At 46.5% G+C, this 22,795-nt stretch overlaps 1 protein-coding gene across 1 annotated transcript in view; it reads right to left on the bottom strand.

Moving 5' to 3' along the window:
- The window catches only part of XPC (XPC complex subunit, DNA damage recognition and repair factor), a 36,045-nt gene continuing 13,250 nt past the window's right edge, over positions 1 to 22,795 (bottom strand). The window contains exons 5-16 of the mRNA XM_073591772.1: positions 22,701 to 22,785; positions 22,153 to 22,310; positions 19,773 to 19,893; positions 17,711 to 17,800; positions 15,301 to 16,200; positions 11,860 to 12,020; positions 9,667 to 9,748; positions 5,421 to 5,555; positions 5,168 to 5,337; positions 2,953 to 3,046; positions 2,678 to 2,767; positions 1 to 461 (exon numbers count right to left, since the gene is read on the bottom strand). Of these exons, the coding sequence (XP_073447873.1) occupies positions 246 to 461; positions 2,678 to 2,767; positions 2,953 to 3,046; positions 5,168 to 5,337; positions 5,421 to 5,555; positions 9,667 to 9,748; positions 11,860 to 12,020; positions 15,301 to 16,200; positions 17,711 to 17,800; positions 19,773 to 19,893; positions 22,153 to 22,310; positions 22,701 to 22,785 (2,302 nt within the window). The 3' untranslated portion in view covers positions 1 to 245. The remainder of the gene's footprint in view (positions 462 to 2,677; positions 2,768 to 2,952; positions 3,047 to 5,167; positions 5,338 to 5,420; positions 5,556 to 9,666; positions 9,749 to 11,859; positions 12,021 to 15,300; positions 16,201 to 17,710; positions 17,801 to 19,772; positions 19,894 to 22,152; positions 22,311 to 22,700; positions 22,786 to 22,795) is intronic.

The raw sequence follows: 22,795 nt of genomic DNA, 5'->3' as shown, positions 1-22,795 counted from the left end.
TTTACAAACTTGTATTTATTTCTAGGAATGGAAAATGTACATGACTTTATCTTTTCAATATAAACAAAACTATTATCTCTACATTAGAGAAAACGGTTGTCAGTTATTAGAAATGGAAAGGACTTCAGCCTTAAAAAACCCTGATTGCTCCCAGCTGCTAAAGCTTGCTGTGACTTGTAGTTCCCCTGCAGCAGGAAAGGAGCAGATGGTCCATGATTGGTGGGGATCTATAGAATTGATGTTTGTCAGAGTTTCTCAAATGGGAACAAATGCTTCTCCTCCCCTTTCTTCTCCCTCTTGCTCTTTCGTTTAGCTTTCCCCACCTGCAGTTCCTCGGCCTGGCGGTTTTGAGGCCAGGAGATGGCGGTGTCCTGCGCTGGGGTCTCACATGCTGGTTTTTCCTCCTCCTCATCAGATGAGAATCCTTCTTCCCCGAATGCTGAGTGTGGATGATCTGCATCCTGTTATAAGAAAAATAGACTGAAGTGACATGCAGAATCATGTTCATTGGTGTGTGGACGTTGGACTGGTGGTGGACAGCTCAATAATAAATAAAAGTAGAGTAATCTAGACCTAATGCACAACGTCTGACCATACACATTAAAGAGGAGTTCCAGCCTGTGCAAAAAAAAAAAAAAAGTCTGCAGCTACAAATACTGTAGCTGCTGACTAATACTATAAAAGACACTTACCTGTCCAGGGATCCTGCGATGTTGGCACCCCAAGCTGATCCTTCAGTCGGCAACGGTATCTTCGCTAAGGGAAAGCCTTGCAGCTTCACAGCCTATTAACAACTGTGCATGCGCTAGTCGCTAGTCTGCGCTTTCTGAAAGGTCTTCCAGAAGGCGGGGGGGGGGGGATTATAAGCAAACAAGCAGAGCTTCCCTTTTTCCTTTTTGGGTGGAGCTCCGCTTTAAAGATGAACTCAAATTCTCAGCTGCCTTGAAGGGGATTGCAACATTTGGTGCAGGTGCCGATACAGTACATCCCTTAGTCAAAAGGAAACAGGAAATGCACAGAATATGATGTTTCTAAACTATCTTCTTTATACTTTTCCCAGGTACTAAGAATCTGAGTTGATGCCAAATCTCCCAGGAACTTGCAATTTCAACACATTCATTTTGAATTGCCTAAAATCGAACTGTGTCGCATGAAAAGTTGTGCATGCACTACTTTTGAAAACTCACTGCAACCGGATCGCATGGTACCATGCGATCTGGTGTGAGCAAATGCAATGTGTTTGGGGTGTCTTAAAAGTGATTGTAAAGTCTTGTTTTATTTTCTATTAAAATAACAAACATGTTATACTTACCTGCTCTGTGCAGTGATTTTACACAGAGCAGCCCCGATCCTCCTCTTCTCAGGTCCCCAGCTGGAGCTCCTGGCCCCTCCCTCCTGTTGCGTGCCCCCACAGCAAGCAGCTTGCTATGGGGGTACCCGAGCCGAGCTGCAGCTCTGTGTGTCCATTTAAAAACAGAGCCGCGGTTTGGCCCCGCCCTGTCTCTCTCTCCTGTATGGCTGAGTTTGATTGACGGCAGCAGTAGCCAATGATGCTGCTGCTGTGTCTCAGCCAATCAGGAGGGCGAATCCCGGACGGCCCAAGCACTCGTGGACATCGCTGGATAGAGATGGGGCTCAGGTAAGTTTTAGGGGGGATGAAGGGGGCTGCTGCACACAGAAGGATTTTTATCTCAATGCATAGAATGCATTAAGATAAAAAAAAAAAAACGTATGCCTTTACAATGACTTTAATATTGACACCGCTGCAGACCACAACTGCAGTGCGTTTTGAATGCGGTGCAGGAAACACGCACAGAACGTGGGTTTCCCGCACCATGCTCTGGTGTGAATGGGACTGTACTAAAGATGTAGAGGTTTACTTATTGAAGTATAGATATGCCTAGCCTTATAAAGAAAGAAAAATAAGTTTGACTCATGACCCCCCCTGCTCTCACCACTGCAAATACTCCCCCTCCCAAGCACTCTGCCAAACACCCACCTGCTTTAATCTCGCTGCCAAACAGACCCCTACTCCCAGTATATGCCAAACCCCCGCCCATGCCATTTCCAAATGTTCCCTACTTTCACTACTCTGCCAAACACCCCACCTTCTCCCATTACTCTGCCAGCCCCCACCTCCCCTTGCTCCCAGCAGCATGCCAAAAACCACCCTCTCCCCCTGGCTTTCAACACCACGCCATACGCCCCCTCACTTACAGCACTATGCCAAACAACCCCCCCCCCCCCAAGCACTGTGCCAAATACCCCACCTGCTCCCATCACTCTGCCAGACCCCAACGCCCATATTCCCAGCACTCCGCCCGCTTCTCCTGGCTCCCAACACCCTGACAAACACCCCCTCTCGCTTTCACTGCTATACCAAATGCCCCCCTTCCCTGATCTCAGCACTCTGTGCCCCCCCATTGCTCATTCTAGAATGGCACACCTTTTGACAATATGGCGATTCATCTGCAGGCTAAAACTCCTGAAAAATCAGCAACTCTACGGCTATAGTATGTCACTTGGTTCTTGATCACATTGGGATGTTCCCGCTCCTCCATAATGAAAATTTATATTACAGATTTAATAGGGAGAGAGAGGGGACTCTGAAATCTCTCTATACACAGAAGGCCAAAGAATTCCTCATTGTACTTATTCCATCCATTCCATCACTCACCTTATTGCCATAACGTGCTTTTATTCTCTCCCGGATCAGAAGTCCCTTGACCAGCAGCTTCCAGTTCCCCAAGACTCGCTTTTCCCGCTTCTGCAGCACAAGAACAGATTAGGTGATTATATGGCCAGCTCAACCCTAGAATTATTGTGTTTCAGCTGGCGGATGGTTCTTATTATCAGCAGGGGAGATGCTGGGGAGCCCAGGCAGTGGGGTGAGAATACATGCATCCCCATTCAGATCTGTTTTACTGCAAGGACTCTGCTCAGCGAACTCACCTCCTTCTGCTTGCGCTCGATCTCAACCTGTTCGTTCTCCCAGGCGCTCATCAGGATGTCCTTGTGCTCCTCACACACTATGTAACCGTCCGTCCTGGAAGAAAACGAGTCGCACTTAACCAATGTAAAATCAGAGCTGCCACACACATTACAATCTTCTACTACAGGAAAAAAAAATGTTAGGTACAGGATTAAAGTGACCCCACACACAAAGGTCGGACAAGCTCCTGTCCTGTACTGAAATGGATTACTCTGATGCACACTGTGAGCTTCTCATAATGTGCGTCAGAAGCTGCAGCAAGTCAGATAAAGCCCACATTTCCTGGTTGGACATCCAGCATTAGCTAGCCCTTTCCTCTCCAGCCTGACTGTCCCTGGCCTGACCCTTTCATTGGATTTCAATTCTTTCAAATCATGGAGCATCTCAGCATCACATAGATGTTCTGTGTGCAAATAAAACACCTAAGATAGCCCACCCATCAAGGCATTTTGATATTTGCATAACTCCTCCCAAGAGCCAGCCCACTGCTTACATCGGGGGTGGGGGCTCCTGAGAGAATGATGAGGCTGGGTGCTGTGATGTTTTCAGTGTGCTATGTACAGATTCCTGCTGGCACAGTAACTGGTGTGGTGGTGATCAGGGACACTATGGTGTGGTGGTGATCAGGGACACTATGGTGTGGCGGTGATCAGGGACACTATGGTGTGGCGGTGATCAGGGACACTATGGTGTGGCGGTGATCAGGGACAATAGGATTGGTGTGGTGCTGATCAGGGACAATAGGATTGGTGTGGTGCTGATCAGGGACAATAGGACTGGTGATCAGGGACAGTAGGACTGGTGATCAGGGACAGTAGGACTGGTGATCAGGGACAGTAGGACTGGTGATCAGGGACAGTAGGACTGGTGTGGAGCTGATCAGGACAATATGACTGGTGATCAGGGACAGTAGGACTGGTGTGGTGGTGATCAGGGACAATAGGACTGGTGAGGTGATCAGGGACAGTAGGACTGGTGTGGTGGTGATCAGGGACAGTAGGACTGGTGTGGTGGTGATCAGGGACAGTAGGACTGGTGATCAGGGACAGTAGGACTGGTGATCAGGGACAGTAGGACTGGTGATCAGGGACAGTAGGACTGGTGATCAGGGACAGTAGGACTGGTGTGGTGGTGATCAGGGACAGTAGGACTGGTGTGGTGGTGATCAGGGACAGTAGGACTGGTGATCAGGGACAGTAGGACTGGTGATCAGGGACAGTAGGACTGGTGATCAGGGACAGTAGGACTGGTGTGGTGGTGATCAGGGACAGTAGGACTGGTGTGGTGGTGATCAGGGACAATATGACTGGTGATCAGGGACAGTAGGACTGGTGATCAGGGACAGTAGGACTGGTGATCAGGGACAGTAGGACTGGTGATCAGGGACAGTAGGACTGGTGATCAGGGACAGTAGGACTGGTGTGGAGCTGATCAGGACAATATGACTGGTGATCAGGGACAGTAGGACTGGTGTGGTGGTGATCAGGGACAATAGGACTGGTGAGGTGATCAGGGACAGTAGGACTGGTGTGGTGGTGATCAGGGACAGTAGGACTGGTGTGGTGGTGATCAGGGACAGTAGGACTGGTGATCAGGGACAGTAGGACTGGTGATCAGGGACAGTAGGACTGGTGATCAGGGACAGTAGGACTGGTGATCAGGGACAGTAGGACTGGTGTGGTGGTGATCAGGGACAATAGGACTGGTGAGGTGATCAGGGACAGTAGGACTGGTGTGGCGGTGATCAGGGACAATATGACTTGAAGTGATCAGACATAATGACACACAGGGATATCGGAGCAGCCAGGTATTGTACATAATCTCTGCCCCCAGTGGTTGGTAGAAGGTGCAGTTCTGGAAGGACGTAGTACAGATATGTCCTCCTGGAATGAGACCCCCCACCTGGTTTATATACATTGGCCAGGCAGGAATTTTTCATTTGTAAACACAGATCTAATAGGAAGTGTATGTGTTGGTCACTGCGGCCACTTTCCAGCGACCATGCTGCAGCCTGAACAAGTACTGGTCACCCCAGACCTGCTCGCTGTGTCCGCTCTCCTGTAAGCTCGACACAACTGAGCCTCGGCCTCCTGGACGGGTGTAATCACCAAGCATGCTGCCGGAATTCGGTACAGACCCCCCCCGCTGCAATGACAGAGGACCCTTCAGCCTTACACAGGGTGCGAGTATCCCCCGTGGAAGTCAAATCCGGTGATGGCGTGGACGCAGTCAATGTCCAGCTTCCTGGCCACGCGGTGCAGGTTAGGCATTTGCAGGTGAACGCAGCCGATCGGCAACATGGAAGGCTTGAACAGGTAAACGTTTCCAAACTCATTGCGGGGAACCTACAAATACAGCGAAGAGCAGACAAGATGATGGAGAGTCTCCTTCATTGGGACCAGAGGTGACCCCGGACACAGCGACTCACCTTCCCATCCACAGCGACCGGCGGCTGATAATCCTCCGTCTGCCACGCGCCAAACAGAGCGAGGTCATTGCTGTCCCTCTTCTCCGGATCCGCCATACGGGCTTTCCTCGCTCGGTTGGACTGTCCTTTCACCATCTGTGCAGCAACCAGAGAAATGCTGACACCGAGAAATGGACAAAGTGCACTTACTTTATACATGGAAGGTAAAAGCTGAACTCTAGACCAGCCACAGGAATCAACACCCAGATAAAATACATTGATGGGACCCAAAGAATTTCTATTTCAGTCCATCCAGTCTTGAGAATTGCACAGCTCTGCCACACAGCACAGCTCTCTCTGGCAGAGCAGCAGACCGAATTTTATTCTCAGATGCATTTAAGTAGCACCTGCAGGTCTCGTCCCTCCTTCAGCCTGTGAAAGGAGAAGCAGCGGAGTGATTAACTCCTCTCTCTGCTCTCCCCTATCTGCAGGGGCATTGCACTGCACCTTGTGCTGCTTCTCTCTTTCCCTCCCAGTTTGAGCTCTGCTGTATAGGAGACTGCAAGAGGATTACACCAAGTCATATTAAGATACTTAAAATGGAACTAAAAGGAATGCATTAAAGAGGAACTGCAGTCTGCTCACATAATTTGCAATAAAAACATCTTTGCCATTTTGAAGCTTCCCTCCAACCACTTTGCATATTATTTTATATATACTGTGATTATGTACTTGTCAACTATGCTGCAGAAATCTCCCTCCACTGAGTCTGGCTGCAGCCATTTTAACTGTGGGAAGCTGAAGCTGCTGCCTGTTCACTTCCTGGATTTACAGAGGCACACCTCCAGCTCTGCAGCTCTCATTGGCTCTCTTATGACTCAACCCCCCTCCCTTCCTGGCAAACTCTCAGCGAGAGAGCTGTGTATGATGTCATAAGCCTAGACTAATGACCAGACAAGAAACAGGAAGTGGGCTGTAATAAGGTATTTACTGGCAGAAAAAAAAAATGTTTTACTATCCAAAAGGTAAAACAACAACAAGAGCAGAAGATTTAATAGATGGAAAGATGAAAAAAATGACAAAGTTCCACTTTAAGGTAAAAAGTGTTTAGGTAGTAGCACATAGACGGAGGTCTCACTGGGAGCCCCTGGAACGCCCAATTTCGGGTCACCTGATCGCTGTGATAGCCTCTGATTGGCTATCATAGTGATCAGTCAATGTGAGGCCTGCCCCATGTTTTCTCTCTCTGACTGGAGGAGAGATACATTGTATCTCTCTCTCCTTGCAGAGAGAGAAAAAAAATATATATAATAATAATAAATAAAATAAAATAAAAATACCTAGATCAAGGTTTTATCTAGGTCAGTGCCAGGGTTAGTATTTGCGTAAAGGTCAGGGTCAAAGGTCAAGGTCACATTTTTGTGGGGGGAGACAGGATTTATTATTTATTTTTTTTAACCACTTAACGACCAGAACATTTGTCCCCTTAAATAGTCCAGCCCCTTTTTTGCGATACAATCACTGACAATTGCACGACCGTGCGACGCTGTACCCAAACAAAATTGATGTCCTTTATTTCCCCACAAATAGAGCTTTCTTTTGTTGGTATACATTTTACTTTTTGCTATAATAAATATCCAAAAAAATAAAATAAAATAAAAATGTCTTCATCAGTTGAGGCCAATATGTATTCTTCTACATATTTTTGGTAAAAAAATAAATAAAAACAAATATTGCAATAAGCGTATATTGACTGGCTTGCGTAAAAGTTATAGTGATTTATGGCAATTTTATTTTTTTACTGGTAATGGCGGTGATCAGAGATTTTTAGCGGGACTGGGACATTGCGGCGGACAGATCAGACACCTTTGACACTTTTTTGGGACCATTGACATTTATACAGCGATCAGAGCTATAAAAATGCACCGATTACTGTATAAATGTCACTGGCATGGAAGGGGTTAACACTAGGGGGGCGATCAAGGGGGTTAAATGTGTTCTGTGGGAGGTGTTTCTAACGGTGAGGGGGAGAGACTGACTGAAGGAGGAGAGAGATTGCTGTTCCTAATCACTAGGGACAGACGATCTCTCTCTACTCCCCAGACAGAACAGGGGATCTGTTTGCTTACATTGACAGATCCGCATTCTGCCTCTCTGTGGAGCAATCGTGGGTGGCCGGCAGACATCGCGGCTGCCGGCCACGCCCATCAGCTCCCCCACCGTGCAGAGGGCACATGCCTGCTATAGCTGTTTAAAGAGCCAATGTACAGCTACGGCGATTCGCGGGAACGAGCTGACTTGCCGCAGTATAATGACAGCGGCAAGTGGTTAAATTAGTGTCAGTGTGTTTTAGGTAGGATAAAAAAAAAAAAAAAAAAAATATGTGGTATCGCTGCGAATGTCAGGAGCAGGAGAATTTATTTTGGGTTGTTCTTTAGTGGTAGGTTATGGTAACAACAAGAAATACAGAGGTACATTTTTAAAAAATTATTATTTTTTTTTTTTTACTATTTTGGGCCAGTTTTCCTTTAAACCACTTGCCAACCGCTGCACGCCGATATACATCGGCAATGGCAGCGGCGGGCAAATGGCCGTACCTTTAAATGGCGGGCTAGCGGGCACGCGCCCACCGCGTACAGCGTGACCGTGCCCGTGGGACCCACAGACTTGATGTCTGCCAGTCTCCCGGGGATCGTGTCACGGAGCCGTAGAACGGGGAGATGCCTGTGTAAACAAGGCATTTTCCTGTTCTGCCTAGTGGCATGACAGAGATCTACTGCTCACTGTCATCGGGAGCGGTGATTGCTGTCATTTGAGTGGAAGCCCATCCCCCCACAGTTAGAATCACTCCCTAGGACACACTGAACCCCTTCATTGCCCCCTTGTATTTAACCCCTTCCCTGCCAGTGTCATTTACACAGTAATCACAGCATTTTTATAGCACTGAATGCTGTATAAATGCTGTATAAATGTCAATGGTCCCAAAATAGTGTCAAAAGTGTCCGATGTGTCTGCCATAATGTTGCAGTCCCGATAAAAATCGCAGATCGCCATTACTAATAAAAAAATAATAATAATAATAAAAATGCCATAAAACTTTTGTAGACGCTATAACTTTTGCGCAAATCAATCAATAAATGCTTATTGCGATTTTTTCTACCAAAAATATGTAGAAGAATACAAATCGGCCTAAACTGAGGAAAAAAATGTGTTTTTTTATATATTTTTGGGGAATATTTATTATAGCAAAAGTAAAAAATATTGCTTTTTTTTTCAAAATTGTCGCTCTTTTTTGTTTATAGCAAAAAAAAAAAAAAAAAAAAACTGCAGAGGTGATCAAATACCACCAAAAGAAAGCTCTATTTGTGGGGGAAAAAAAGGACGTCAATTTTGTTTAGGTGCAACGTCGCACGACCGCGCAATTGTCAGTTAAAGCGACGCAGTGCCGAATCGCAAAAAGTGCTCTGGTCAGGAAGGGGGTAAAAATCATCCGGGGCTGAAGCGGTTAATAATGGAATAAAAAAAAAAAAAAAATCAGAAAACATCCATTACCATTGATCACCAAATGAAAGCCCAATTTGTCCTGAAAAAAACGCGGTATAATCCACCTGGATGCACAAAGTAGTTGTGACAATATGCAGTTTTGCTAACTCGTGTCAAAGTTGCAAAACTGTGTTTAGGCATTAGGAGTTAAAGTGGAGTTCCACCCACTTTTACAACTCTTCAGCATCCCTCACTAAACTGTGCACTGTAAACGAATTGGATATTTAAAAGAAAAAATTTTCAGCACCTACTGTATATCTGCTGTATTCATTTTTCACTTCCTCCTCCCTGGCCGCGGCCCATCGCATCATTTCCTGTTTGCAATGCCTTCTGGGAAGGGGCGGCAACTTCCTCTGACACTGCCGTTGCTATGGAAACCTGACCTGAAACCTATTACACTGCTTGTGCTGCACTGAGCATGTGCGAGATCTGCAAGGATGAGATCCAGGAAGAAATACAGTCTGGCTTCAGATGCCCACACTTAAGATGGCCACGGCCTGCTGTAAGTTTATAAAATAACAAACTACTGCTATAAACTAACAAAACAGACCTTAGTTTACAGACTAACTTTACTAGAATACATTAGGGTTGTGTATTATAGGGGTATTTTTATTTAAAAAGTATAATTTCAGCCGGAACACCACTTTAAGTTTTTTTTCACTTGTGCATGTATCTGAATCATCACCTCAACTGAAGATGTGGGCACACAAAAGACGTTGGTTACCTTGTAAGGCACTTCTCCCAGTCGCACCACACGGGCCTCCTTCAACCAGGTGTCTTTGGAGTGCAGCGTCCGAACACAAGACCTGAAGGATAGATCACGATCAACTCTTTGCAAAATTTACATGGCCAGTTGTGGGGAACCCACTGCACACATCTCATATCCCTGCTTCCAGGAAGAAGGAAAATACATGAAATGGGCACAACCCCTCCACATGATGGAGCTCAGGTGTCTCCAATGAAGAGTACTACTGATACTACAGCATACAAAGACATTATAGACAATTGTGCCCTTCCAACCTTATGATAACAAATTGGGGTGTCGTGGACTAGAGCAGGGGTAGGCAAGCTCGGCCCTCCAGCTGTGGTGAAACTACAAATCCCCTCATTCCTCTAGGAGTCATGCTTGTGATTGTCAGGGTCTTGCAACGTCTCATGGGACTTGTAGTTTCACCACAACTGGAGGGCCGAGGTTGCCTACCTCTGGACTAGAGAGTCTGAATTCATGGAGACAGAATAGTCCTGGCGACTGCAGGAGCAGAGCTGGTATAGGGCATACCTACTGTGCCGCTGTGTACAATAAAGACATGGTGTGACCAGCTCGGAGCGGAGGACCTTGGGTGTCCTTCACTGAGCCCTGACCTCAACCCCACTTGACACCTTTGGGCTGGATTGGAACGCCAATGGCAAGCCAGATCTTCTCACCCAACATCAGCACCTGATCCTCACAAATGGCCACAAATCCCCACAGACACTCCAACATCTAGTAAAAAAGTCTACCCAGAAGAGTGGAGGATGTTATAGCACCTAAGAGGGCCAACTCCATATTAATGGCCATGGTTCTGAAATGGAATGTCCAAGAAGCTCATAAATTGTAGGTCTGATGGTTGGGTGTGCACAGACCTTAGCTATACAGTATCTCCCCCCCCCCCCCTCTCTACAAAAAAAAAAAAACAAAAACAAAAAAACTGTTGTAGGCTTTTGTCCAAAAGACACAATTTATTTTTATTTTTGGTCCTCTTCACAAATTTAACCACTTGCCGACCGCTGCACACACATATACGTCGGCAGAATGGCACAGGCAGGTAAATGGGCGCACCCGTACGACCCTTTGAATTTGCCGCCTATCGGGCCCGCGGGTCCCGCGAACTCAATGTTCGCCCGCGGCCCACGATTGCGGTGAGGAGAGGCAGAACGGGGAGATGTAAACAAGGTATTTCCCTGTTCTGCCTAGCAACATGACCGGGATCTACTGCTCCCCGTCATCGGGAAGCAGTGATCTCTCATGTTGTAGTGAGCCCACCCACCCCCCCCCCTACAGTTAGAATCACTCCCTAGGACACACTTAACCCCTTCTTCGCCCCCTAGTGTTTAACCCCTTCCCTGCCAGTGTCATTTATACAATAATCAGTGGCTATTTGTAGCTCTGATCGTTGTATAAATGACAATGGTCCCAAAATGGTGTCAAAAGTGTCCGATGTGTCCGCCATAATGTCACAGTCCTGATAGAAAATCGCAGATCCCCGCCATTATAATAAAAAAAAAAAAAAAAAAAAAAAATTTTTAACAAAAATGCCATAAATCTATCCCCTATTTTGTAGACGCTATAACTTTTGTGCAAACCAATCAATATACACTTATTGCGATTTTTTTTTTAACCAAAAATATGTAGAAGAATACGTATCGGCCTAAAACTGTGGAAGAAATTTGTTTTTTTTTTATATATATTTATTATAGCAAAAAGTAAAAAAAATTGCTTTTTTTTTTTTCAAAATTGTTGCTCTTTTTTTGTTTATAGCGCAAAAAAAAAAAAAAAAAAAAAAAGCAGAGGTGATCAAATACCACCAAAGGAAAGCTCTATTTGTGGGAAGAAAGAATTCTAAAAATGTAGTTTGGGTAAAGTGTTGCATGACCGCGCAATTGTCATTCAAAGTGCAAGGACGTCAATTTTGTTTGGGTACAACGCCGTGAGGAGCGCGCAATTGTCAGTTAAAGCAACGCCGTGCCGTGTCGTCAAAAAATGCTCCGGTCAGGAAGGGGGGTAAATCCTTCCGGGGCTGAAGTGGTTAATGGATAGGAGGTGAAAAAATAAAGTATGTTGCAGACTTGTTATAATGGTCAACCGTGTTATTTTTTTCATCTTTCATTCATCATCATATCTGGAGAGTACAATGCAATCAGCGGCCATGTTCTTTACCTGGAATAGACGGCTTCCCCTCGGCAGTAGCCCAGGATGGTAGAGGATTCTGGGTAGATCGCCTCGTATTTCAGTAGATGTCTCTTCAAGGCGTACAGCGGATGATTCTTAAATTCTGTGATGGAGGTCGGCAGTGGTTTATCCAGTAATTTAGCTTCAAACTGCAGGTAGGACATCAGAGATTTACCGTCATTACGGGTAGTTAAGGTTGCCCTCATTCTAGTAACTCATTTTAAACCCAGTTCCAGGTAAAAGTTTTTTAAAGTCTTGAATCATTAAGCTGACCTTTGTTAACATAAAAAAAAAAAAAAAAAAAAAAATATCAACTCTCACCGATATATTCGTCTTTATTTAAAATGAAAAACTCCAACCTCCCCCTCAGTCTTGCACAGTTGTACCGGCTCCTCTCCTGGATTGAAATGGCTTACTCCGATTTCACCGCACACTGTGAGCTTAGAAGCTGCAGCAAGTCAGATAGAGCCCCTCCTCATTTCCTGGCTGGGGGGGGGGGGCAGGTCCAGCATCTTACAGATCTTTCCTTCCAAGCCTAGCTTGCTGCAGAAACTAATGTACACTGGGGCACAACTGACAGTGTGCACTGAAATCAGAGAAAGCATTTTCAGTACAGGAGAGGAGCTTTAAGAATCGGGCAAGACTAAGACCCCTTTCACACTGACGCGTTTTTCAGGCTCTTTTGGGCTAAAAATAGCGCCTGTAAAGTGCCTGAAAAACGCCTCCCCTGCAGCCCCAGTGTGAGAGCCCGAGTGCTTTCACACTGGAGCGGTCCGCTTGCAGGACGTTAGAAAAAGTCCTGCAAGCAGCATCTTTGAGGCGGTGGAGGAGCGGTGTATACACTCCTCCCCCGCCAACTGGAATGCATGGGCAGGGCTGCCGAAGCGCCTGAAAAGAGCTTCGGCAGTGACGCTTTTAACCCCTTCTTCGGCTGCTAGCGGAGGCTAAAAGTGCCCCCACTAGCGGCCGAATAGTGGAGTGGTGCCAGTGTGAAAGGGGTCTAAGGCCCCTTTCATACTGACGGAGTCCGCCCGCCCAGCAGGGTTATCTCTCCGTTGATCTCTGCTGAGCAGGCAAATGACAGGTCCGTGTCCGCTGATACAGAGCAGACAAGGACACAGCCTGCTCTCCCCTATGGGCTGTTGGATGGAAACTAGAGCTGCAGGATTCTGGTGATTTTTTTGCTTAGAATAAAAAGATCACGATTCTCTCATGATTCTTGCGGCGTAAAATCTTGCACATTATACAAAAAAAATTGGGCTAACTTTACTGGGTTTTTTTTGTTTTTTTTATTCATTAAGTGTAATTTTTTCCCTAAAAAAATTGCATTTGAAAGACTGCTGCGCAAATACAGTGTGATATAAAATATTGCAACAACCACCATTTCATTCTCTAGGGTCTCTACTAAAAAAAAAAATTAATAATTTATATATATATATATATATATATATATATATATATATATATATATATATATATATATATATATATATATATATATATATATATATATATATTATATATATATATATATATATATATATATATATATATATATATAATGTTTGGGGGTTCTAAGTAATTTTCCAGCAAAAAAACAAAAATGTTTTTAACTTGAAACCAACAAATGTCAGAAAAAGGTTTAGTGTTTAAGTGGTTAAACTTCCCTCATTTACCACCAAAGGTGTATTCCATTGATCTAAAAGGACAAATCGTTACAATGTTTATACTTGAGTTCCACTGCTAAAGTATGTTGTGATTCTTGGCAGACTGGCTGGATTTTGTTTTTTTTTTCCTTTCTTTTGACAGCCCTGTTGGGTTCAGCAGAGCAGAGAGAATTCTCTGCCTAGAAAGAATCGGGAAATACTTTGTCAAGATCGCAACGAGAAAAGAAAATCGCGATAACGATTCTTAACGATTAATCGTGCAGCTCTAATGGAAACGGACCGCCTGTCCTTTTCCATCCGACTGTCACCTGGTCCGATCCACCAGATGTCTGTTTTTAGCGGAGAGGATCGGATGTCGGCGGGTGTCAATGAACACATGTCCATTGACATCCGCCTCTCCATGGAGGGTCCAATCAGGTCTGACTGAAAAGCTGAAAGGCCAACCTGATTGGTCCATCAGTGTGAAACGGGCTTTAAAGCTTTTGTTACCCCAACACTTCATATTCCTGATATGTGCCTGCTGTAGCCGGTACTGGGACAGGGTCATCCAGCACCCAGGGCAAGGATCCAGAATTGTGCCCTCTTTCCCCACTGTTAATACATGTTGTAGAACGGGTGTACCATCCTGCGTCTATTTTTTGCCCCTTTGCTTCACTGCACACAGGGCAGCTGCCCCTCTTGCCCACGCATTGGCTGTACCATGTACTTGTATGAGAAAGTCTCCTGTTCTCTTTGTATTGCCCCCTTTCTGTGAAATCCCTGGTGTTCCTGCCAGTCCCTCTGCTTTCCTATTAAAAACTGACCACACTAAGCAGGAGAGAACACCGCCGTCAGTTCTCTAGCTATGCTGGGAACTCAGTGTACTCTCCTTCAAATGATCAGACTTGTCCCGACACGCCCCCGCTGCACAGCCATTCACTGGGAAGCCCAGTGTGCTTCTCCTCCCCCCAGCTCTTATGCAGCTGAGAACAGAGGGAATGAGATCACTTATAAAAAAGGGAAAAAAGGTATTTATAATGTTTTTTTTTAATATCTATACAAAAATGTTTTGCCTTTCATTTCTATTTTAAACTGAATGGGTTGTTTTACAAGGTGATCGTTCACAATCACTTTAACGGCAAGGCTGGAGTTCAGCTTTAAGGTGGTTGTAAACCCTTACGGTAAAGTGACTGGCCTCAGGTGATACACAGAGATGAAACAAATCCTCCTACATAAGTTGTAGCTGTTTGTCTGCAGTCTTCTCGTCTCTATATCTGTTCAAAGCACAGAATTTATAAAGCTTGTCTGAACTAAATAAAAAAAAAAAAAAAAAAAAAAAGGGGGGGGGGGGGGGAGCTGAAGTTACACTCTGCAAAGCTGAGTGAGGAGAGCTCTGAGAGCTCATTGGAGGGGAGGAAAGGGACACCCCACCCCCACCCTTCACACAGGAACAGAGCTGAGGCTGTCAATCACAGGCTGTGTGCTGTAGCTCACTCCCCATCACCTTTTTACCTCCTGGTGTCAGGAAAACTTGTCAGAATCTACTCAGATAGCAGAGGAATAAGGCAGCAAACAAACAACACTTAGTGCTCTGTATTGAGACAAGTGCACACTATAAAGGAATTTGCCTTGTTCATATTTCATGTCTGAGGTTTACAAGTTTCAGCAAGGTCTGTGCTCCCACACACACATATGGTTATTCACAGTCATTCTGTCTTCTGCAGTCATGAAAATTCTACATAAAAAAAAAAAAAGTATACGAAATATAAATGTAAGTTCTCACCTCGGCCTCTTCTCGATCTTCCTGTTTCATGTCGTGGCTTCTACAAGGCCCCAGCGTCTCTTCCCACCACTCTGGATCGACGCGGCGCTTGCGGGTATTGGTCATCCACTCCGGATCGTATCTGCGCGTCACGTCGTTCATGTGGCCCGAGTTATCGATCCCCACCACGTAGGTGACGGGCTTGGTGGCAGCCTTGAAGCACGTTGAAGGCTTGTTCACCGTCCCATAGAGGCAGTCCACACAGACCCACTTCTCCTCCTTCTCCAGGTAGACCTCCAACCACTGATCGCTGCCTCTGGGGGCCGGTGGGATCTCCTCATCCTCATCATCTGACGAGATGGCCTTGCCTCTTCCTGTCGGCTGGGCATTGTCATTTTTGGGGGAACTTTTTGCTTTGGGCTGTCCCGGACTCTTTGATGGGACCATTGCAGAGTTCTTCGTGTTCGGATTTAAGGGACTTGTAACTTTCCACACAGGCTCGTCCACGTCGGAGGAATCGCTGTCCTCACTGTCCTCCTCCTTGGCCACGCTGTCACTGCAGACATATTCGGAACCGCTGCTGCCCGCCCCGCTTTCGCTTTCTTCCTTGTATGAAATTTTAGAGGCTGCTTTTCGCCGAAGCTTGTTTTTGGGGCCGGGTTTTGGCTTGGCTTCCTCATCACTCTCGGCTTGGGCCTTCTTAGACTTCTTCTTTGATTTGTTGGCCTCTTTCACAGATTTTTCTGCTGCCAGTGGAGTCTCGTCCGCATCGTCCTCATCGTCTTCTCCAAAAACCGTCTCCTCTCGTTTCAGCTTCTTTTTTTGGGGCTTCGCTATTGATTTCGATTTAGAAGGCCTCCTGGGTTTGGAGGATTTCTTTTTCGTTTTAGAGGCCGACTTCCCTGTAGAAGTACGTTTTGCCTGAAGTTGAGCAAAAATGCATGATATAAAACCGAGCCAAAGCCTGATTTCAAATGTTACCCAAACAAACCTAGATTAGATTAATTATTACAATAGTGTGCATGTCCATAAACTCCCACCCCTTTCCTAAAATACCATTTAACACCCCCCCCCCCCCCTTCTAACTACTCACTATATACTTAAAAAAAAAAACATTTAAAAAAGTGCCAGGCCCCAGGTCTTCTTTCTTCTGGACTATAGATTTTGAGGGTCCTTTCTCAAGGGCTCATTGCTTGGGTGACAGGGACACTTCTCATTGGCTGTCCAGCTTCAGGGTCCTTGCAGGCTGCGGTGGTGTGATCACATCACATAAAGGGCCAGCAACAAATATGGTTCATGGTGGGCCCACCAGTGGATCTCACCAGTCTCCACTCCTGGAAGAAGTGCTGCAAAAGGATATGTGGTGAGCAAATGGGGTTTTGGGATTAAATGGGTTATATTGATAAGTCCACCACACTGTTCTACAGCAGGAGACCGGGGGGGGGGGGTCTTCTTGGAGAAAGGTATTGACAGTGGTGCAAATTCCTCCACTTCTGGAGGAGGTTCTTTCTCTGGGGCTCATGTCACTGCTTGGGCTTCAGGAACACTTCTCATTGACTGTTTATATATATATATAGCTATATACAGATATATATATAGCTATATATAGATAAGGAGGAAAAGGTACCATCTACCATCTAGTGGGCCGTTTATTGAAAAACTCACATTAAAGCGGAGCTCCACCCAAAAGGGGAAGCTGCCCTTGTTTGCTTCTACCGCCCCTCTGCTGCCATATTTAGCACCTTTCCAGGGAGAGTGGGTACCTGTTTTTGACAGGTACCCATCATCAACTTCCGGGAGACCTCGCCGCAGTGAGATCCCTCAGAAGTTTCGGGCCATTCAGAAAGCACAGTGTGCTTTGCGCATGCTGGAGCTCCTCTTTAAGTACATATCTGGTCAAGTGCAAAATCGGCATAGGATGTCCAGGTCCAGCCAATGATAGCAAATCACGGCCGCTGGAGATGCTCGCAGGGCTGGAGGAGAAGTTCCGGAACACTGTGGGTATAGGGTGAAAGAGGGTGGAAGAGATGAAGAGGCGGGAACTTGACTGGCCTGGACAGAGTCCTGACCTCAACCCAACAGAACACCTTTGGGATGAATTTGAGCGGAGACTGCGAGCCAGGCCTTCTTGTCCAACATCAGTGCCTGACCTCACAAATGCACTTCTGGAAGAATGGTCAAACATTCCCATAGACACACTCCTAAACCTTGAAGCTGTTATAGCTGCAAAGGGTGGGCTAACTCAATATTGAACCCTACGGACTAAGACTGGGATGTCATTAAAGTTCTTGTGCGTGTAAAGGAAGGCGTCACAATACTTTTGGTAATATAGTGTATATAGCTGTCATTTTATGCTTCAATATATGGACTGAGTAATAAGGGCAGTAAACAGGAAAACATATAAATGTGAGGGACACGGAGCTGATCTTACTTTGGCGGGCGGCTCTTTCAGAGGGATGGGCTGCAGAGACAACACCAAGCGGCTCAGAAGCTGCAGAGCACGCAGGAGGATCAGGAAGAGCTGCAGAGAAACCAGAAGACACAAATCAGACGCGTTTGTGAAAACGGCCATCACATTTTAGCTGTACATCGGGGGCTTTTCATATTAAGGGTCAGTGTGAAGATATTTGAACATGTTGGGGCCCAACTAATATTTTTGTGCTTCCAATTGAAAAAACGAAAGATGCCCTAAAAACCAATGCAGAGTATATTCAAGTCAACAAGCATGCAGAGCAGGGGCGGCCCTACCATGGGACCCAATGGGACCATCGGTCCCGGGCGGCAGGTTCTGAGGGGGCGGCACATTGATGCCCAGGAAAACAGTGGTCCCACCCTATTGCTCCACTCCACACGCCCGCCCTGGTCCGCCCCTCTCCTTATTCCACTGTGTGGATGGCCCAGTGCCGCTGCTATTACATGTAATGGCAGAGCACAGCTGGCCCCCCGCCCATCCTCTCCGCAGCTCCCCCCACATTGCTGCTGACAAGGCTGACGGCCAACAGCGTGAAGGGGGAGGAGCTTTCTGCTCAGCAGAGACCCTATGATGAAAGAGGGATCACTATAGGCTGACACAGAGAGAAAGGTAAATGCCCCTAATCCCATCTCCACCACCCCTGCCGGTGTCTATCCCCCCCACCACCACCCCTGCCTGTGTCTAACCCCCCCCACCACCACCCCTGCCTGTGTCTAACCCCCCCACCACCACCCCTGCCTGTGTCTAACCCCCCCTACCACCCCTGCCTGTGTCTAACCCCCCCTACCCCACCTGCCTGTGTCTACCCCCCACCACCCCTGCCTGTGTCTAACCCCCCCCCCACCACCACCCCTGCCTGTGTCTAACCCCCCCACCACCACCACCACCCCTGCCTGTGTCTAACCCCCCCCCCCACCACCACCCCTGCCTGTGTCTAACCCCCCTACACCACCACCCCTGCCTGTGTCTAACCCCCCTACCACCCCTGCCTGTGTCTAACCCCCCCTACCCCACCTGCCTGTGTCTACCCCCCACCACCCCTGCCTGTGTCTAACCCCCCTACCACCCCTGCCTGTGTCTAACCCCCCTACCACCCCTGCCTGTGTCTACCCCCCACCACCCCTGCCTGTGTCTAACCCCCCCCCACCACCACCACCACCCCTGCCTGTGTCTAACCCCCCCACCACCACCACCACCCCTGCCTGTGTCTAACCCCCCCCCCCACCACCACCACCCCTGCCTGTGTCTAACCCCCCCCCACCACCCCTGCCTGTGTCTAACCCCCCCCTACCACCCCTGCCTGTGTCTAACCCCCCACCACTACCCCTGCCTGTGTCTAACCCCCCCCCCACCACCCCTGCCTGTGTCTAACCCCCCCCCACCACCCCTGCCTGTGTCTAACCCCCCCCTACCACCCCTGCCTGTGTCTAACCCCCCCCCCCACCATCCCTGCCTGTGTCTACCCCCCCACCACCCCTGCCTGTGTCTAACCCCCCACCACCCCTGCCTGTGTCTGTCTAACCCCCCCTACCACCTCTGCCTGTGTCTACCCCCCCCCTCCCCACCACCCCTGCCTGTGTCTAACACCCCCCGACCACCCCTCCCCCAGGTAATCAACATGCAACAAAAATGCAACATCATTTAGTTTTAAATCTCCAAAAATATATCAGCTAAGGCCCCTTTCACACTGCCGTGACTTGAAAGTTGAGCGATTTTGCCGCGATTTCAGGGAATGCCTGTGTAAACATGAAGGTCTAAGGACCTCAACTCGCATCAAAGTCGGACCAAAGTAGTACAAGGAGTACTTCCACGTCGGTGCGCATTGAAGTCGCACAGATATGAATGGTTATAATTGGGAATCTTGGGGGTACGACTTGTCACGCAATTCTGATGTCCAAAGTCGCAGGAAAAGTCGCACGAGTGTGAAAGGGGGCCCAAGTCAACCAACAGGCCTCCGACTATTAATGAAATGTCACTTGACCCTTTAATAGGCCATAATAGACATGATTTCTCCTCTTACATGAACCATTTCCTCTGCATCTCTCACTCCGTACACCCCAAACCTCCGCTCCAAGGTACCGGACAAAGGTTCTTGTTCATCCAATGACATTTCAGGATTGAGGGTGAAGGTCGATGTGAACCTGCAAATAAAATCAGACATTTCCTGTAAGTCCCTAGGCTGGGTGGCGATCCTGCAGAACGCAGAGAAGAGGGAGACAGGAGGGTGATGCAGACACAAGAGAAAAAGATGGAGCAAGAAAAAAAGGTTTTCTATATATGGTTGGGGTTTCTGGGTGGATTTTCTATCAACCACTTGACCCCTGAAAAATTTACCCCCCTTCATGACCAGGCCGTCTTTTTTGGCAATATGGCACTGCGTTACTTTAACTGACAATTGCGCGGTCATGCAACGTTGTCCATAAATTACATTTATGTCCTTTTTCCCCCCCCCACAATTAGAGCTTTCTTTTAGTAGCATTTGATCACCTCTGTATTTTTTATTTTTTGGGCTATAAACAAAAAAAGACTGACATTTGTGACCCCCCCCCAAAAAAAAACAAGATTTTATACTTTCAGCTATAAAACATATAAAAAAAAAAAAAAAATGTAAAAACAAAAAAAAAAAAAACAACAAATTTCTTCCTAATTTTAGGCCAATATGTATTCTGCTACATATTTTTGGTAACATTTTTTTCCAATAAGGGTATATTGATTGGAACTATGGGATATATACTGGAATTTTTTTTAGTAGTATTTGATCACCTCTGCATTTTTTATTTTTTGCGCTATGAACAAAAAAAGACCGACAATTGTGAACCCCTTTCAGTTATAAAACATATCCAAAGACAAACGAAACAAAACAAAACAAAAAAAAAAAACCACAATATTTTTTTACTTTCAGCTATAAAACATCCAAAAAAAATCTTCTTAATTTTAGGGCAATATGTATTCTGCTACATATTTTTGGTAACTTTTTTTCCAATAAGTGTATATTGATTGGATTGCGCAAAAGTTATCGCGTCTACAAACTATGGAATATATACTGGAATTTTTTAGTAGTATTTAATCACCTCTGCATTTTTTATTTTTTGCACTATAAACAAAAAAACGACCGACAAATGTGAACCCCTTTCAGTTATAAAACATATCCAAAAAAATAAATAAAATGTAAAAAAAACCTAAACAATTTCTTCCTAATTTTAGGCCAATATGTATTCTGCTACATATTATTTTTGGTAATTTTTTTTCCCCAATAAGCGTATATTGATTGGATTGCGCGAATGTTATCGCGTCTACAAACTATGGGATATATACTGGACTTTTTGTTTTATTTTTTATCAGTGACTTATAGCGGGGCTGCCATATTGCGGCGGACATTCTGACACTAACACTTTTGACCCTTTGTGGGAACCAGTGATACCAATACAGCGATCAGTGCTAAATTATGCACTTACACTGTACGAATGGCACTGGCTGGGAAGCGGTTAAACATCTAGGGGCGATCAAAGGGTTAAATGTATGCCTAGCCAGTGTTTTGGTGTACACTGTGTGCTGCTTTTACTAAGGGAAGTGATGACATTTTCTTTCCAATCCATCCCTTTCCCGCTGACAGGACATAGCTCTGCCTTGTTTACATAGGCAGAGCTCTGTCCTGTGTGTCTTCCCGACGATCGGAGGGTATCAATTGGCCAGCACCCACTGATCGACATCTGCTGCAAAGTTGCCTTGCCGCCGTACATGTAAGTGATAAGCAAATACTCTGAGATGAGCAAATATTTTCCATATTAGAGTCATGTGTATTCTTCCTTGAATCTCGGTGTCCTTTGTGTATTTCTCCCAGATCTGTGCAGTAATGCAGTGCGAGACTTCCTGTAAAAAAAGACCGCTTACTACTGCCCTCTCTCCTTGTGCAGGGCGACTGATCTGGTCTCCGCCCCCTCCTGCAGTTTTCTGCAGCCAGCCCGCAGTGGGTGGAGCCTGCTGGGCCCCTCCCACAGCTCTGCTTTCCCCTCTTGTGCAGGGTGGCTGGTCTGGTCTCCGCCCCCTCCTGTCGTTTTCTGCAGCCAGCCTGCCGTGGGTGGAGCCTGCTGGGCCCCTCCCACAGCTCTGCTTCCCCCTCTTGTGCAGGATGTCTGGTCTCCGCCCCCTCCTGTAGTTTTCTGCAGGCAGCTTGCAGTGGGTGGAGCCTGCTAGGCCCCTCCCACAGCTCTGTTCTCTGCACGGGCTATGTACAGCACAGCGATGATGTCATTACTACATTTACAAGGTATTATCTGGATTTTCAAGGGAATGTGGTGCACACAAAGTAGGTTTATATCCTCTTTGGTTATTGAGGAATATATTTAAAAAAGGAAAGTTTTCGTGCCCAGAATTCAGCTTTAAATAAGAGATGGACATACCATTTCACCAGGTTGGTCAGGTACACCACATCCACTCTAGCAGCTGGAATGTTGGCAAACTTGGCGGGAACAACAGACAGCGCCACAGCCTGGAGATCGGGGGAGTTGCAGGTGTTGCTGCGGTAAATGCCATTGGCCAGGAGGCAGAGGAGATGGACCTGGAGAGCGAGAGAGGTCTGAGATGAGTACAGAATGACCCAAGACGTAAGGAGGCGTAAAATTACACACACACCAGGACTTTTATATTATTGTTATCTGCAGCCTTGAATCTGCCCATCTTAATGCTGCAGCATAAAATATTATTTAAAATGCTGGGAGATTTACATAGGTACCTTGGGTAATAGAATGGAAACCTTCACCATGCAAGACAGGATGCTTTTTTTGAACACTATTGACATTCAAGAGGGAATACGATAACTCAGCGGCTAAAGTAAGAAACTCCTTTAATTGTTAATTATATCGAATACCTAAGGGAGCCGCCATTTTCTTGTAGTCCATGACTGGGACCAAATCAGCGACACTGGAATCTGTCCCCCTCTTTCTCCTACCTTATGTGTGTCTTCACGAAGCTCCTTGCTGAAGCGGCTCATCATTCTGCGCAGATAAGCAGCAAACTCCGCCTTCCGCTTCTCCCTGTAGAACA

This window comes from Aquarana catesbeiana, linkage group LG07 (genome assembly GCF_042186555.1).
Source record: "Aquarana catesbeiana isolate 2022-GZ linkage group LG07, ASM4218655v1, whole genome shotgun sequence".
NCBI classification, from domain to species: Eukaryota; Metazoa; Chordata; class Amphibia; order Anura; family Ranidae; genus Aquarana; species Aquarana catesbeiana.
Note: the sequence above shows the minus strand (reverse complement) of the source record. Positions and strands in the feature narration are given on the sequence as shown.